Below are 19364 nucleotides of genomic sequence, written 5' to 3'. Positions count from 1 at the left end.
GCGGATTGACTGTTTTATACACAACCAAAACTCAGGAGCCAGACAAACATGTCAAAAAAACTTCCAAAAATACTTCAAAAATAGTCCCATTGAATACAACCAAAATACCATCTTGATTCAAGACAAAACATTTTTACCATTAACAACCGAATCAGAACTGCGCAGCGGACAACTAAAATCTGTAAATAAAACAGGGTAAAATTAGCCTTTCAGTTTTCCGGTATCAAGTCAGCGCAGCCCATAAACCATCGCAACCGAATATGTACAAAAAATACACCAGGCTCCGCTTTGTCAGAATTTCCGATCTGAAATGATAAAACAAAACCGAAATGAAGCAAAACCAAAATAAAAACGAACAGTGAAACAGTAGCGCTGGATATGCTGCACAAAAAATGAAACTCTGCTTTACCAAACCAAACAGAACAGGTTCATGTTAAAAAAATTCTAAATAAGGCCAAGTCATGTGCTTCGTCCTGAATTATTCAAATCTGATATTTTCTCCATCGCACCCAGATTACTCACTAGCGCTGCACTTTCATTTAATCCTAAACTGGAACTTTCTCGCGACAGCCAGTGGAAATTAAATTAAAACAGTCATCCATACACCTAATACGGCCAATTCTTTACCACATTATTACTAACATCAGCTATCATGACCCGGAAATATAACGCATCGGAGATTATGACATGAACCGCTATAATATGGGGAGAGAGTACAATGCCATTGCCAACAAAGAGCAGTGAAAAATGTGTGTTGCGCTGAATCGGGTGGTTAGCTTAGCGTTTCTTTTTACCAGCACTAGCGGCCACCGGTGGGACTGTGGATTTGGAAGTGGGGCGGGCGGGTTGGTCGCGGGTGGTGTTAGCAACCGGCTCGGGGGCGCTCAGGGTGGTTAGAGCATCGGTAGCCACGGGGATGGGAGCGGGGGCAGCCGGTATGGCATGGGCAGCAATGGCGGGGGCAGCTAGGGATGACAAACAACACATTCAACATTCACAGCCAAATTGGCGCAACAAATTCCAATTGGCACAGCCGTTGACTTACAATTAGCAGAGGGGACATTCTTACGGTCTACATAGCGACAATTTTACATTAATTCCACATTTTACACGCTACTTTCGGCCAAATCACAACAAGGTCAGAAAACACTCGCGATAAATACGGTAGAGCCAAACTTTCTTATCTGAGCTTTTTTAGGAGGTAACAATGTTCAAGTATGGAAAGAAACACCTCTCATCATGAAATGTTGAAATCAGCGCTTTGACAATCTTGAAAACCGAAAGCAATTACTTAAAGGAATATGCTGACAGTACGGGTCAGTATGTCAAAGCTGCAATGAATTTTACTGCGAGCGAGTGTATAGCCTTTAGAATCTTTTGGAAACGATTACTCAAGATTCTCAATTCAAAACAGCCAAAACGAGATTTACCGAAAAGGAGGAAAATACTTACGGATAATTTCATTCTTTTTATGATCTTCAATCATGCGTGCGGTTGTTTCGTCATGGGGTAACTCTGATTTCCGCCGGATAAGTGGCCGATCAGTGCGCCGAGTGTTGTCTTTTTTCTAAAATAGCCACATCGGTTCACTAAGAAAACACTAGCAACGTAACGCAACGAAACCCACTCGGCCAACCGAAACCAGAATTTTGTTAGCAAGAATAGAATGTGCACTAATTTGTTACAGTTTAAGAATTTATGATAAGAAACTAGGAGTCCAAAAATGCAGCTTTCCCAGATTGTTCAAAATATTCAATATTTCAAGAGGTAAGAGGTATTGTGCTTTCTTCTTAGTGCCCCGTTCAGTGCATTTTCGGTGCACCGCCGCAATCAAGTCATCTAACACGAGATGTAGTTACCTCCTCGATTCGAAGTGACTGTTTAATGGCTTCCGATACGGACAGTACAGCCGGATTCTCCTTCTTGGGCTGCTCCGACATTTCAAAACGTTCATCTTCCACACCGGTAGCGTCAGTATCACTTCCGAAATACGCTTCATCCAAGAAGTCCAAATCCAGATTGAAATCTTTAGCCAGTTGTGCAAACTATAAATACTCGTACCATGCACAATCATCGTCTAAAACGCCTTCTGACAAATATAAACCGACAAACTGCCGTTCACCAGAGTGCTCACAAGTCAGCCTTGTAAACATGCTTAACAAACAAGCGTGCTGAAAGCATGACATCGCTCGCACAGCAAACGCACATTAGAATACCCATGAATAATAAATTTTCTTTATCATAAAACTTTCTTTCGGCACAAATAGCGTTAGAAATTGGAACTTTCACAGTTTTAAAAGGAAAACTACAAATATGCTGGTTGTTTTTGTAACTTGTTGCTAACAAGAACTGTAATTTTATTGTGACTATGCTGCAGGAAGTTACAACGGGATTGCCAGAAACGTCACTTACAGCGGGATTGCAAGATGCTTTTCGATGAATTTTCGTCCATGCGACTTTTCGCTCACGCATTCGTTCTCTTTCCCTAATGTTCGAAAATTAAATTTTTACAGATTTAATGGCGTCTTCCAAAAACAACATAAATTAATGGTTTTCTCTTACATAGCTTTTGCAATTTTGTATTGCTTGAAACAATCATCGAACAGCTTTTGATTCATCTCCATGAATAATTTCAGGGCGTTGTATATCAAACCGTGAATCGTTCTGGAAAACAACCATTTAATGTTAATAAACCATGAATATATTTATTTTAGTGGAGATCACATCACACACATCGAAAACTTGGTTTTATTGTACATACACAATAACCGAAATTACGGGTTTTGTATTTTCTATTACAATTACGGGTTATTGTACATCAATTACAGGGTTTTGTACGAGCCGGAATGTAAAATAAGTAAAAGAATAATTTCCAAAATTTTCATAAATACTCAATAACTCAATACTCACTTATTCCAGTGCGTTTTGCTGTTTCGGTACAGTGCAGGGAACACTAGCGGCAACAAGACCTGAGCATTATCCCGCATAAGATTTAAAATATAATCATTATTCCAGTAATACAACGCCCGTTCGGCCACCTACACCAAAGTAATTACATTATTATCTGGAAAATCCATAAGCGATGATTAAAGCGTCACATGCACCGTCAATCTCATAATTAATGCCACCTTTACCTGAAAATGGGAGCTGCCAATGCACCGCGCCAGCTGTTGGAATAAAGGAATCATGATCTTTTGGAACTCACTCGGTTCTATCACATCTAAAATCTCCTCCATCTCATTGAGAAACATAACCTCCTTGGGACTATCCGTGCGCGGCCAAAACTTTAATAATCCCCTAACCACCTGCAATGAAACAAAACTTCAATCACAACGTCTTTGATTTTGTTGAACAACCAATGCGTCAAAGGTTATACCTCAAGAGTTAGCTAGTTAGCTAGCTACAATTGTAGTTCAAAGTTAATATTGTTAATACGAGCACGTAGGCACGTTAATTCGAGCAGGTACAGATTTTTAGGAACGTTTTCTTTTCAATACGGGTAGAAGACATTTTCCAAACAGCACTAACGATTTAAAATTATATAATACTAGGCAAACAGCGAATCAGAAGTTTGCAAACTGCATAACTGTAAAGATATACGTCTATTTCGTTACAGCAACTTGAAAACTAGGCAACACAACTTGAACATTAATCTAGGGAAATTAAGTAAGCAGTGTACCTGTTGCGTTAAACTGGCATCTTTTTCCAGGAACTGCACTACACAGTAGGCGAGACAAGGATGAAAGACTCCCAGTGACTGGACTTTATGAAGAGGCAAGAGGACTTTAACCAGAAAAATCTTATGTTCTTCTTTGAGCGGTAACGCAAAGCCATTAATAATGCTGCCAAGTATCTCCAATAACTCGCCAACACCATTATACCGACCCGTTTCATAGATAAATCTGCAAATAAAACCAACACTAAAATTAGCCATCACCGTATATTTACCATCCCCACACTTAACACACTTTAGTCTCACGCTCTTATTTTAGAGCAAATCGTATCATAAATTTAGCTGTTGCAGTTTCCTAACGCTACGGACATCTCAGATACTAATTGTTAATAACTATGAATATACATACGCTGCAGACATTTCATTATCTTAGTGACCCAAACCTGATATGTTGCCTCATTACTGATCTAACTCCCAAATTTAGAATATTAAACAGAGTACATAAATTACCTGCGAAAACAGTAAACGGCCTTTATGCTACATCTAATCAAATCTATCCCGTTAATAATAATTCGAGAGAAAACTTCACGCAAGTCATCAGGTTGAAAAATGACAAGTTGTAAAAACAAAATTATCAGGAACATTCCATAACGATTAAATTTTCTCCAGAGACCCATTCGAACCCAACCCACTAGGGCACACATCCTCCTATTATTGCATGTCATTAAAAACGTATTCCTCTATTTTACTGAACGTGAAAAACGGGCGTTAATTGCGACTCACCGATAAAATGCATTATTAATCTGTTTGCGTATGAAAGCACGGAGCATGAGAAATTTGCCGTAGATACGATGGAGAATGGTCTTGAGGAGATCGCGCTCCCGTGGATCTTCACTGTCAAAGAGATCGAGGAGACTGATGATGAAGGCATGGTCCAAGTACTTCTTGGCCAGATTGGCCTGAAAGTCCTGAGATTCCAGAAAGCGGAGGAACACTTGATAGACTAGCTGCAGATGCGGCCACGACGCTTCCAGTGTCGGCTCGTCTTCTTCCGGGTCGAATTCAGCACCGATGGGATTGGCAGATGGCGGTAAAGTCCGGAACAGATTAACACTTATCTACAAGAAAAAAGCCATTTCCCCATTAACAGCGTTCCTGCTTTTTATTCTGCATCGCTATTTTCTGTTTCTCTGATGGCTAAAACCAATATATACCACTTTTCCTAAGGATTTCTACTTTTTTATTTGGAACATATTAATGGTTCAATCTCGAACGCCAATGCCTCTTCCTGTCAGTGGCTGCTGGCGCAACGAATCAATAATCATTAGCTCGACTTGACATCGTCATTTATATCCACATTTGCTCCTGCCCACATGCACATTTCCGCGATTTTCCTAACACACAATTGCGTAAGCAACAATTTTTATGACCAGCAAAAATGTACGCGAATGTTATAACGAAATCCACCAGCTCATGGAAACGAGAAGGCAACAAAATCATCAGCAACATTCAAATATAACAACACTACAAAAAACTGCTATAACGTAATTTCGTTTTTGAAACTACTGAAGAGAAAGTTTCATACAGTGTGATAAGCTACGAGTAGCCATTTAATAAATTACTTATGCTAAGCTAATTTTTACGATACACTGCGCTTTAACGTTCAACCAAATGTGATTTGTATAACATAAATAAATAGCCAAAATCTCCGTACAAGATTTTTCAAATACGAGATGCCGATTATCATTTTCGATACCATTCCCGGATTATTCGGAATCAAGAAGATATGAAAACATGTTGAACGTTCAATGTAAAACAAATAATTTCACTGCTTCAATTTTAACTTTTTTTACATGTACAGGTTTTTCTGTAAGGTGTCAGGTTTTTTGCTTCATGCATCCATAAAAAATTTCGCGCATTCTCACTCACATATTTCTCCAAGTTACGTGATATATAGAGGCACCGTCTTTTAACAGTTTGCACTGCGGCTACTATAACATCTAGCTTACGGCTTACCATGTTGAACATTTCGGGATAGATGGCTTCCGTGAGGACGTTGCGGTTCGTGGATGTGTAATCAATCATTTCTTGCAGGGCGTTCCTTTTGATATCCTTGTACTGGATATCACTGAGTGGATCGGTGAAATCGAAGATAACGCAGCACTGGCGGAGTTTTTGAATGAAAAGCTGCTCCTTTTCCAGTGGATCAGCCGTGTCTATAAGAGAGGAACACAGTCCAGTCCCATCATTCTCACTATCCTCGCTCTTATCACCCGATAATACAATCACTGCATCACCCTGCATCTCGGCCGGTGTATCATATTCCATTACGAATACCAATGGGATTATGTTACCCACGCAAAATCAAATTGTTCCCAACAAATCAAGTGAACAACCTGCCGCAAACGTTATCAAAATGAGGCAGCAGCCATAATTACGATCACAATGAAAAACGATCCCGAAGTTTATACAACGGAAGCCGGCAGAACGGCTCCCACACCGCACCACCATACAAAACAATATGTGATTTTTATTGAGTAAGCCTGACGTCCAGTGACTGGATGATACCAGTTGTTGCCAGTCCAGTGCCGACTGTCGAGCACAATTTTTATTAAGAAAAAAACAAATCGTTCGCCTGCCGAACCAGAAATCTGGCGGATGCTCATGAAAATAAGAAAAACATTGATCAATAAATCGGCAGCGCAATCCTCGCAAGCAGCAAAGGAAACAAAGTACTGTAAGTAATCCTCCCCAGTCCCCACCAAAACTGCACACCCATAAATTTATGTAAACGTAAACCGAAATAGCTTCCAAGGCCTAAGCAAAAAAGCAACGGGATAGCAGAAGCCACGCCATTTTTTGGAATTTATGAGTAAAACAGAAGTGAAATAACTACAAAATCGACTACAATTTGCAACACCACACTGCACACAGATAATGCATTATCAATCCAAGGCAAAGTACAAGTACAAAGAGTAAATGATAAAAACGCCAGGGCGGATACGTGGGCTACTGGCACACGCAGCACGATACCCAGCTAATCCGTTCGGCAACGCCAGTGTAAGACCCTCGATCGGTAGGCCCACAAGAGGCAAGTGCGCAAGAGCGAGAACACACATCCGTGTGACTTTAACAGCCCCGTAAATCACTGAATCTATCCACATAAATACAGCATCCAGCGAGAAACACTCGCACATAGAGCAAAAATTCTCCAGCCGGTATTACACTAACCGGGGAAGAAAATATATCATTTCTTGTCCTCTAATCGCAAGCAACACACACTGGGCCAAAATAATAATACCCCCCTGTAAGTCAATTGTCAGTAAAAAAGGATTCGTGGGATAATAAAAACAAATTAAATCCCTGCCATTACAAGGGAATGCCGGCGCAGCCAGATTGCGTCAAACGGACATGCAGGCGTTTTTACCCATTTCCTTCTTTCACCATGATGATCGGATGTAATTTAACAAGCCCAGCATGCCACTCATTTATTAACCTTTATCCTAACCCTAGTCCCAAAGATAAATGCCATTCGCCTTCTCAAATTCGTGCTGTACACAGAGTACCAATTACATGAAGGCTATTTCGACACTCACACAATGCACAACTATCCCAGGTATTGCAAATACGTTAGCATCCGAAGACTAAGTGGCTCACGTCAGCATTCCTTGTTTTGCGAGGGTGAATGAGGCTTAAGTACTTATCGGTAGTTACTACATCCACGAAAATGATACCAATTAACTATTTCGACAAACTAGAATTTTAGTGTTAATTTCTAGGATATACATCTTGAATGCCATGTGGGACAGAAATGCTGGGCGGTCTGGGAATGCAGTCCTGACGCACCTCTACGTATTCGCATTTAGGGCTGCTCCACGCTAACATCTGAAGTCATTTCTACAACATTCGTTAATCTAACGTAAAAAATATTGATTCCTATAACGTTATTTTTATAAGCTACTTCTATGGAAATGTTGTAAATCAGAAAAAGGGAAAGAAATTCCAAGGAAATAAGCAGAAATGAACACCCCGATCCCAGAATATTTCAAAATTCCGAGTAGAAGAACCTAACCAACTGTCAGCATCAGTTTATCATAACGATGCCGTAGAGGCATCTCACAGTGATCCTATGCTCAACTATGGAAGATGTTACGTGATAAGCTTCTTAGCGTTCGAAAGCAAATAAAAGATGGTGCAGTAACCACAAAATCAAGCCAAGGAAAAAACGTCGATGAATATATCGCACAAGTACTACTCAAACACCAATTTACCCAAGGTAAACAACTTCCGTATGTACACGCAAATGTACTGGACTCCGCCATAGAGTAAATTCCTACGAGATAATGTACAACCGGAAATCATCCTAACACTTAACCAACCAAAGTCAATATCGAACCGCTGCGAATAAAAATATGCTTAAAAAATTATAAAACCTTGTTCTATAAGCACTCTTCTTGGCCTCTTCCGGAAATGCGGTTATTTTCTAAGAGTCATACAAAAGATCTCCATGCTAATTAAATTTCCTGAACAATAAGTCTGCCTCGTTACACCATTGTAACTTTCATAAAAAGAAGCAGAAACGTCGATTTAAATTTCAGAACCAGTAAAATCACCGTTGCTGATTGTAAGATGCAAGGGCAGCGACAACTACAAGTAATTGATTTGCTTAGTGTATAACTAGTACCCGAAATCGAATACACAGCACACCTGCAAAATAATAAGTTCATTTCGACGGCAGATTTCTCGGGAAACACGAAAATCAATCTTTTTTGAATCAGTCATATGCGATATGTTCATTATCGTTTTTTGTAGCACTTTATCCGGACACTCTATCTGTATGTCACAGATCACCTGAGAACAATTTAAAATTAGTTATAACTTCGAATTACTACAAAATCCTCTAGAAGTAAGGGCACTACATAAAGGCGAAGTTAGACGCAATACAATTTAGCCGGTTTCTTCAGAAGAGTCTACGATAGGTGCTACGAGTAGGTACTAGGTACGTAGTGGAAGTGTGGAACCAACACGCACTCTGCCATCCGGTTAATAATGTCTCAGCATAATTGTACTGTGCGCGCACCTCACTGGTCTTTTACAATCTGGGACTGAATCTTTTGCTACTTTATAAACCATTTCCCTATTTCGTGCGACAGAACTCTCTCACACAAGAGAAACTGTAATCAAAGCGCCTCAAATGGCAGTTGGTACACGGAACTAACGAACCAATGCGTTCGCGAAAAATCGATATGCTCCATGAACCGTAAGCGGAAGTGAGTATTAGCCGGCCACCATGCAGAATCGTTAGTTCGCAACCACATAGAGCAGCTTATTGTTAATACAATACATGCAATACTCGTATAAGTATACATAGATAGATGGTCCATAGTGCTCGTACTGCGATTTACTACTGTGTCTTATTCCAGAACGAAAAAAGCAATATCGGTTGAGCCGGGAACATTTCTGTAAAACATTCAAATTCCGTGTATTGTACAACAGTGATAAGTCTGATAACAGTACTTACTTTCAAGCCTGCTTCAGAAATGAAACGAGAACAATCGCTATTTCAAGAAAACAGATACCTTAAACTCACTGCTTTAAGCACTTAATACCGTTATGACACTAATACTAAACAGTAAGCAGTGCAGTATAAACCGTTAATAAAAATATTCAATCGAAATTCCAACTTTACTTATTAACTGGAAACGCAATGCCTCAAGTTGCCCTTAACGCATTCTTGCACTTTTTACATGCAAATTTCACCAGAAAAAACTGGAACATTGGAAGTAATTTTCCGGAGCAGACAAAACCGAATACGTTATTCGACTGTTTCGTAAACGGAGGATCGGAGTACTCTACCACAGAATACATGCAATTTGTGCAATAAAACATCATGCGCCACCAGCTTTCGCACTGGACCTACACGCAGCCTGTCACTACCATTTATATTTCATCAAATCGGAAATTCATCATGGTCAAAATGGAAAAAAACTAAAAGGGGTCAAGTGAGGCCATTCGGGCGTGGCATCGAATACTCCAACAGCGATGGAAAAGTTTAACGGTCTACACGGTGCCGTAGCGAAACCAACATTCGCGATCTGAGTTTTGAAATTTCATAAAAACATTTATTTGTAAACTGGGAATGTTTAGTAATTTCACTACTGCACGGCAGCCAGACATTTCCACAACCCGAACTTCACATTCTCAGTGAGCCGCTGCACACAGGCTGCAAAATGATCGAATTAACGTTAACGTAATGTTTTGTCTTAAAATTACTACAATAATAGGGTAGCTATTATTAATGCTGTCTGGCATAAATGCTCCTTTTCCCAAGTATTCTAAAAGTTCACCTGTTCATTTCGCTCTCACTGTAAATATGGTATAAAATAATATGGTTGCAAAATGTTTTCTAACACAATTCTGGAAACGAAAAGATCAGCAGCAGTCAATGAGGCATGCGTAGTGATTTCTTTACGTTGCCTAAATGCTCGCAGTCAAGCGGAAACAGCCCAACTAACAACATAGGGATGCAGTACCCGTCAGTCCATTGAGTCCCAACCGGATAGCATCACGGCCCTACCTCTTTTCCCTAGACAAATAAATCAAGCCCTAATCTCAATTCCTTTCTGTCATCCCATGCAGATTTCCTATTTCTCCCACTTCCCGCTCCTGTCGCTTCACTGTCAACATTTTCCCTCAGGCACAGCAACATCATGTATATTTAGGTAATACTCCCACTATATTTCATTACGACTGTTCCGGCAATCCATAAGATCGACCTGCTGGTTAGCACTTAGCAGCTACTTCGATTCCATGATTTTGCTTACCATTTTGTTAAATCCTAACTCCCGTCGATTCCGAGTCATACACAAATTAATAATAAACAAAACCATACATTTCGTCTTCTCACCGTAAAATTTCATTGTAGCCTTACTTTCTTGCAGGTAAATTATTAGGATATTAATTGTTGTTCTAAATTATAACAATTCATATATTATTAATTTGATTTTTTCCACGTGCACGAAGATGATTAAATTTTATTGAAATATATAGCGACCAGATAGCGACCGTCTGACCAGACAAAGCAATGTCATTTTAACACCTGCGATGTCATTGTTAGTCCCATGAATGGGTTGTCTGCTCCAGGAAGATAATAATAATAATAATAGAGATTTAACCGTCTCTGTGCATTTTGTTTACGAAGATTTTTTTCAAATCTGGATCACAAGAAAGAACTCCAGAAGAACCAGCATATCAAATAAATCATTAACCAGATTCACCACTAAATATTCGTATCAATAACAATGCCCTTAAGCGTAACCGGGACAGTACTGGGAAAAAACGACTGCATACAAAACCAAATTATTCTTCCATTAATCATCGCTGCCATTAATCTGGCGTCACACAAAAATATTTTCGAATTATGTAGTACCATATAAAGGTGTGAGCTACATTATTGTATCAGGTATTTTCTCACCGTTCAAGGTTGTTAACGCCAACACGTGCCCACTTGAAAGCGTTTCTCTACATACTTATTGTGCAGAATGTCAGGTTCGTGACGATATTCAGATTACACAGCGCGCCATCCTACCATCTATGTAAAGTAGAACATTTGTGCAATTTCCTCCATGCCGAACAAGTATCCCATCAGGCCCATTCCTGAATGGGACCATGGGCGATGTAACCTTTACCTCAGCACACAACTCAGCCTTAATTCCACTAATTGATTCAGTACCGGCTGCTGACAAAACTCATTCCGCCACGGCGAAAAGCGTCCCACTGCGGTATTTCTTTGTACTCTGACCGTTTTATATTGGATGCTCATCGATCCATTTCGTTTGGTAACTTTGAGATAAACAACGTTTGTCATCCAAAGGCCCACAATTTAATACATTTATTCAATGGCACAGTCTATTCCCCGGCCTTCTGAGGTTTCCGGGATTAAGCCCAGTATGCGGAGTTTTATCTGCTTACTGTCTCGCCTGCCAGCAAGGACAAACAATCGCGATCAAATGCAAAAGATCAGCCATTAACTCCCGAACATAAAGCCCACCGCCAAAAGGGACAAAATATAGAAAAGTTGCAAACCAATCAAGGTCGCTTAGTCTATCACGACACTATATTTGAGAATGCCTGGAATGATTTATATCCTCCGCAACGTAAGCGTTTCATGTTCAAATAGTTCGTATGGTAAATCAAATAGAAAGGCACACCAGCAGCAAATAAAAACGAGCAAAGCAACCCATGAAATGCCGAGCAGTGGGCGATTTAGAACACCTTTCCTACAATGAAATGTTGTACACCAGTCTGAATTCTAGATCAGAACCATGAAAAATTCTTTAAAAGTTTTTCTTGAGAGGATAAACCGATCTGGAAAACAGCCGTCACGAAACCACTTATCCTAGATTAACATTAACCTAATGGAAGCAATTAGCCTATTATTCGAAAAAACTCGCGATTATAGCGGCATTTTAGATTAGTGTTCTATTTTTAGTAACAAGCCAGAGCGACAGAAAAAACAGACAGCGTATTGGATTACGCAACCATTTCAAACAAAAGCGGCGTCAAAACAATAAAAACGACAATTTTCGACATTTTTACAAGCTCGTCTCGCATTACAGCTATTACACCATCCGACTACTGTCCTACAGCCAAAACAAACGTCAGCAAAAAAAAACTTCACCGGCTCAGACGTCCACTTAATACTGCTGACGTGCACACCGCAATCAAGCACATCAAGCGTCGACCTAGAAAAATACACTGATAGCTACCGCACGAAATAACCTTTACGGAGTCAGTGAACCATTCAGGAAGATAAGGAAACGTCGTTTTTCTCAAAGAAATCACGCTATTCGCCGGCTGCATCGCTCCTGTATCGACGTTGCGCTGTTCCAAAAAGCCGAAAAAACCGCGATCACACGATCGGATTACCACGGATCGGATCCCACAACGACAACTGTTTCCAAACATACTTTCACGACAAAAATAATTTCTCCCCACCCCTTACATACTATTTAAAAATAAATGAAAGCACTACCGGAACGCCGTGGTTGCGTAATGGGAAATGTACGCCAATCATTCGTGAGTCAAAACATGCGGACCGGAAGTCATTTTGCATTAGCAGAAAATTCGCAAGTTGTCAGAATCGCTCGCATATCCACGCCAATACGGCACGCGCAAAACAATATCAAGGTTAGGAAAAACCCGTATCCAACAATAACACTTACGAAATAAACAACCGGAAATACATTTTGAAAATTGCAGTGCCGAGAAACTATGAATGTCAGATATGGCAGACTTGCAGCGGTCAAAATACTTGCAACAGAAATTGCGAAAAGCAAAGGCGTTTACTGTTTACTTAATAAAAAATTTCATCACTTATTTTTCGATAATAATTTTCCATAGTAACTATAATAACGCTTTTTTATTTTTTCAACTAATTTTTAATTTTTTTTTTCATCTTTCCATGATAAAAAACTAAAGCTAAGTGCGAAATGTATATAGTGAGAAACACAGAAAAGTTTCACATTTTTTCAACAGACACAAAAACTAACACTCGAACAGCTTTTCCGTTTTGAACTGTTTTCCGATTAAATGCCAAGGTTGCAGTGGCCGAACAAAATTACGCCGACTTACCCTTCAACTTGGGCAGCATCTCCAAATGTCGCTCGGAGGGATTCGTTACGTTCGTGTGGTTAATTATCACTTTAAACCCATTCTCCTTCTCATTGTTGTGCGGCCCTGTGGCAGCAGCAGCAGTCCCTTTGCTGTTGGGTTTGGGCTGCAGTGGCGGCGGTGGGCCATTATTGGGCGACTTGGACAGACCCGCCGTGGACGTATGCGTCACGGGAATATTGATTGTACCGGATGCATTGTTGGTGTTGGTATTGTTGCTGCTGTTGGACAGCGCGGGAGCCATCTGCAGCGTGTTGGTCGTCGGAGAGCGTTGGTTCTCCGCTGTGTTGGGATCACGCGTGCTCAGCGGTGAGGCGCCCGACGGCACTTGGCTTTTGTCCTACAGAGAAAAGAAAATCTTTATTTTCTCCTAGTGAAACGACAGAAAATGTCGTTCTAGGAAAAAATACATCCCCATTCCATCATCTAGGGGTGAATAACAGCATAAAGGAGCAGCATAAACTGATAAACTGCACTGCATTAGCATGTTGCTGCCTGCATGGAGCATGCTAAAGTCGCGTACAGGGAACGGTCTGTTGACGACCATTAGACGGATCCTGATCTAGTCCACTTTGCCACAAACATTCCGTGAAAGAACATGCAGCGCCAAATCGCTAGATATTTTTCAATTTATACTGACAGGAAGATTCTTTGTGAGCGACATAAATCGATAAAGAAATAGATAGCTATTACAGAAGATGTTCAACTGTGCATTTAGCAACTGCTATGAACACTTTTTCGCGTCTCATGGATGTCGACTGCAGTCGGTGGACTGGTTTCGTGGTGGTGAATCACTTTGTATACAAATATCGGACACGGACATAGCGGATGCAACACTGTAGAGTGTAGACTAGTAGACTACTGTACCAGCTCGCACCGTCAAAGTACGAATCTGTATTCCGAAATTTGCAATGCTAGCACAATAAAACCGTAGTACTCGAGCAATGCAGCACCGGAGAATTATTTCTAATTTATATAAAATTAAGACAATCTCATAAACAATTTCAAAAAACAATTTCTCTCAAATTACAAATTCATAAAACACAACAATCCTTCAAGTTCTCGGTGGTATTTGACTGTCGCTAACATACACGCAGCAGTAGCACTGCCACACTGAATTTCAATACCAATGCTGCACTTTACAGACTGTATATCTATACATTAAAAATTACCATTTGCGTTTTATAACTGACTGGAGATTTCTATTGATACTTTCAAACGAGCAGTGTCAGTTTCAAAAAAACTAAGTGAAATAATAATAACGATTAAAAGTTAAATAGTAATTTCTATAATCATTTTATTGTTTACTGTTTGCCATTTGCGATCTGGAAAGCCGGGCTGCTCTCTTGGTTCAATAGAACTTATAGAACTATCGTTTGATAAAAGGATTGCACACATCCGAGTTTTGTCGCTGTTTGTCTAAATCTGCAGTTCTGTGTATTTCCACAAGTGTCGAAGTATAACATAATAGTTCATCTTCATTTTGCAGGACGATATTAAAGTTTTTTCGTCGACGCTGAATTTGCCCTAAATGTTTTCATTCGTGACACAGTTAAAAATTATTTTTCTCTTGACTTAGGGAGATAATATGTATAAAATAAATAATAAGTAATTTATTTATTGGTTTCCTTCGTGTTCAGCAACGATGATTACACACTACGGTTACAAGTTCCAAAAACAACCAAAATCATTCCCTTCCACAAATTTATTTCTGCCCGGCAAAGTGCCTAAAACTGCGGCAGCGTTTCCCTTCATTATCGCTAGACAGCGCTATAAAATAAAGATATGATTTATTAAGGTTGGAGCGTTAGAGCTGCATAGAAAACAATTTTATTCCTGTGCTTTTTGATAGGGACCGCTTTGTTGGCAAGTGTAATCTCGCGCAGGAAAAGGTTTTTCCGGTTTAATAGGCAGTTGTCGAATCCGCTGCTGAATTCTACCACCCCATCTGTCACACGAACAAGATTAGAATCATTAAAATCGCGTAAAGTTTCATAATTGGATTGGATGTGGAACATTCCAGATCGGATTATTTTAAACAGGGCTTCATTACAGGGCTTTCGTTTGCGTCGCGCATTACACGAAGGTCTTTCGCTCGCATACGCAGATCCGAAAAGTACAGTATGAATGCATGTGATTCACTTACTGCACAATAGGATTTGAATTGTGGATTTGCCGATGTGCACCAATTGAAGGAGTGGAAAAAATGGTAAAATGAAAAGAACGTTTTGATCCGTTAAAACTATGTTAACTATCTTCTTAATTTTTTCAATGATTGTTTTGACATTACACTTTGCAAATTAAATAATCTAGCCCAATGCATCATGTAGGTGCTGTTCTTTATCAGTGTATACAAGAAGTAACTATAAGATTCTGTAAAAAAATTGTGTTTATCAGATTCTGTACAATTTTCATGAGACCATTGTCTACTTTACCGGCTTATCCGTAAGCATTATAATCTTTATTGTCTTCGTACGTATCGCGCGTTGCAGTACCATTATGTCATGATAGTACCGTGATTATACATCTGTCAGTCATTCTGTACAATTAAATACATTACAAACATTCACAGTGAGTCGTTCGAGAGCTACTCGTTTAACATAATAATTATTGTGTATTGTAAATAGTTCCGTGAAATTGAGCCTAATCCAAAACCTGAAAACATCTTTCTTTTGGGCATGAATTTATCACAAATTCACACACAACTGCAGTAAGCCACGAGCCACCACAGAAATACGGATTTGTGTGACTCTTAAGCGTTTAAGTAGTAATAAATAAGTGTTTAAGCAGTAATTATTAAAGCAGAATTAATGTTATCATAAACTGTTTGAAATTTATAATTAAACCTAACCGTGAGATCGATATCAAAGCGAAGCACAAACATCCAGCCCACTTGATTATCCGCAATATAAACAAATTTATGCAAAACATGAGAATAAATTAAATGAAAAAATGGGGTTTATTGTATTACACCAAAGATGCACAAAAAGCAAATGGGAAAATTGCAAAAATGTTAAGTTAAAGTCGTCGGAGAGGATGACACTACGTACATTATAAGGTCAAACAGCTGCATCTGCACATAAAGTGTACAGTAAATTTCAATTTCTCGTGCAGTCCAAATTTCTTAAATCTATCATCACATTACGCGGGGCATGTGCGTTCGTAATATATTTCTTATTATTGTATGCATATTGGGATAACTGGCATATTATATAACGCAAGTATTTTAATGCTCGACAGTCTATACTGCGTCAATAAAATCAATGTCAGACTCTCGTAAATCTGTCTATGCAGCAAGATAGCTGTACAACAATATATTCCGTATACATATGCAGTCGATGCTTGCTCATAAAATTCCCAAACTTGAACAGACCATTACGATTATTGCGTCGTAAACGAGGCTTCGTCGAGAAAACAACGTATCGTGTTATCCATATCCATAAGAAAATGAAAAAAAAGCCGATTCGGGATAGTGAAACCGGTGCACAATAGTTTCGACAATTACGCATCTCGTTATCCATGGGTCGAAATTACCGATATGACGTATACGTAACGTATGCCGACTAAAGATCGGTAGAGTTTTTCATCACCATAGAAAGCTAATTAGATGGTATTCAGTCGCACCGTCATAGTGATACGGCAGGAATTGAGCGCCAGGATTATAAGAAATGTAATGAAAAATTCCGCTCTGGATATCCTGCACAGGAGATGGACTGCGAGGTGAAAGAAAGAAAAGCGTGATCCAGGGCAAACGAATCGATATTAGCTGTTTTCAGTGCTTTTTCTATTATTGTACAGATAATAATTGTGCATTTGCAACACTACTGTAGTGTATATGTATACAGTTGTCTATGGAACTACGCTGTAAAACCAAACTACAGTAGGGTTAAAACTGAAATGGACCGCATACAATTAAATTCTGTCGAAGTGTTTGGTGTACATAATACAGTAACAAATATGTATGTATATTCAGACAAAATGAAAAGGATTTTAAAACGTACTTGTATGCTAGTAAGTAACAGAGAGATGCTTTATATACCTCAATATTTAAATGGTAAAAATTAATGATAATTCCGAGATACCCAAAAAATGCGCTCTCAGTTCTCAAGTCGAATTTCGATACTAGCAATGCAAAAGTTTTAATCCAATAGTTTTAGTCTGCATTCGCCGGCATTTTGTAATAAGAATAGAACCCGCAATCAAAACCCCGGCACTTTCTTAATAGATCATAGCATTTTATGCCAGCATTTTTTTATAGCTGTGCCAAACAGCACACAAATTTTCAAACGCCAGCACATTTTCACATCATGGTACCGGTGTGGATGTGTTTTCAGGATGTGTGTATCCAACATGCAGATCGAACGTCACACGCGCAAAAAGTGCTCCCAGCTCCGCGTCAACACTCACCTCCGAACTTTTCTTGAACCATCGACTGGGTTGCATGGGTATAGATGCACAAATGTTGACTCTGGAATGATAATTTTCCCAGCACAACAACCCTCACCTTCCTGTGAGATAATTATATATAATTACGGGAAAATGCTGGATGTAGCCGGTACACGAAAACGTGATGGACAACGCCGCGTTGCCTTAATCAAATACAATTATGCACAATATAATGTTGAGCATGCCAAGTGGAGCAGTGATGTAATGCCGACGCTGCACGGTGTTGAATGTCATGTTGGCGAATGTCAATCTCTTGCCGTAAACATTAAAAATGTCTCAACCGCAGATACACAACATATCTCATCAATTCTGACTTTCCCGAAAACTCTCGACCCGCGATTGCGGCGGCAGTATATACGGATGACTTGACGTACCGACGCGCGTTAAATAATTCGGGAATAATGCTGTATTTAAATCCCGCGATTTCTTCCCCGGAACCAGTACAAAAGACGGCGCCCGGGCGGATTGAGCGATATGCAGTAGTTCGATAAAACGGTTGTATTTAAGGCGTAGGATCAAAAAATCTCCGATCGCTTGACTGGCATTTCCTGAATGCGTGTCTGTGTATAGACTGTATATGTGGGGCTATTTGATTATTTGGGCTGGGTATGGCAAAATAGTGTGCAATTGGAATCTCGACGATGTACTGTGTGAGTACGATGCAACATCACCCTACACAGACCGGCGCATATACACAAGGATCCTGCCTAATTAGATGAAGACGAATGAAAAATGAGTCAATTTAAAATGTAGCTTGAGCACACTGACAAAGCCGCCATGCGAGACGACCGGATTGAATTGAAAGGAGATCGAAGAGTTGCAGCAGCGGCATACATATATTGTACATACAACACATTCGCACATCCACCATGCATACTGTCATATGCATATCCAGTCCATGGAGCGCAATTGTACATACATTTAGACTGAAGTGTATACATTGTTGCTGCTGCGTCGCATGCCGGCTGTCAGTAACTTAGCCGTTACATTATGCGCTAAAGCTAACTGATATAAAATGTATTTATAACACTATGTGCCAGGGCCAGGATCCGCCTTTACATTCATACATGGCATTCTTCCAGTTTTGCAGCGATCCGGAATCAGTTGGTCGACAACACCATGCGCCGGCTCGATATCCCGCATCTGGCCGTCGAGTGGAATATAGGACGGTTAAGCTGGCAGTCAGCGCCTAAGTACGTCCCGGGACAGAGTGGAAGGGAAGTGCTAGTGGGCGATTCCAGTGTGTATCAAAGCGGAAAGTCGATCAAAACTTGTGCAAGACTAGGACATACATCACATACATATTTCCCCCTGCTTTGCAGTTGAACCGCGCATCATAATTACGCAATATTGTGTGCATAAGTTGTCGTTAGAAAGTTTATGGCGAAGTGTTTGTATATATTTACATGCGATTTATGCTTTAATTAAAATATTTATATCGCACTCATCATATACCTTATCTGAATTAAGCTGTGTTAATATCGCTCCAAATTTTTTTGAATTTACATTTTGCATGCTATAACAAGCATGAAACAACAGAAAAAAGCATTAGTATTTAAGCAATACGGTAAAT

The 19364-nt window shown here is 39.7% G+C and overlaps 1 protein-coding gene across 4 annotated transcripts; it reads right to left on the bottom strand.

The window, feature by feature from the left end:
• Position 1: 1 nt before the first annotated feature.
• On the bottom strand, positions 2 to 18783 carry LOC129584118 (serine/threonine-protein phosphatase 2A 56 kDa regulatory subunit gamma isoform-like). Of its 4 annotated transcripts, XM_055476225.1 has the most exons (13): positions 17753 to 18782; positions 13307 to 13685; positions 5690 to 5889; positions 4457 to 4791; positions 3680 to 3902; positions 3135 to 3305; positions 2911 to 3038; positions 2563 to 2664; positions 2413 to 2485; positions 1860 to 2045; positions 1453 to 1567; positions 795 to 965; positions 2 to 305 (listed from the first exon to the last, which is right to left on the bottom strand). In XM_055476225.1, exons 1-13 carry the CDS (start codon positions 17786 to 17788, stop codon positions 292 to 294), a joined length of 2133 nt encoding a protein of 710 aa, XP_055332200.1. In that variant the 5' UTR covers positions 17789 to 18782; the 3' UTR covers positions 2 to 291. The 4 variants fall into 4 exon arrangements, with proteins under 4 accessions (XP_055332200.1, XP_055332202.1, XP_055332199.1 ...); XM_055476227.1 differs by lacking the exon at positions 795 to 965 and having other exon boundaries at positions 17753 to 18783; XM_055476224.1 differs by lacking the exon at positions 2 to 305 and having other exon boundaries at positions 339 to 965; positions 17753 to 18783.
• Positions 18784 to 19364: the final 581 nt, after the last annotated feature.

Source organism: Paramacrobiotus metropolitanus, unplaced genomic scaffold, assembly GCF_019649055.1.
Source record: "Paramacrobiotus metropolitanus isolate TYO unplaced genomic scaffold, Prichtersi_v1.0 Parri_scaffold0000012, whole genome shotgun sequence".
NCBI classification, from domain to species: Eukaryota; Metazoa; Tardigrada; class Eutardigrada; order Parachela; family Macrobiotidae; genus Paramacrobiotus; species Paramacrobiotus metropolitanus.
Note: the sequence above shows the minus strand (reverse complement) of the source record. Positions and strands in the feature narration are given on the sequence as shown.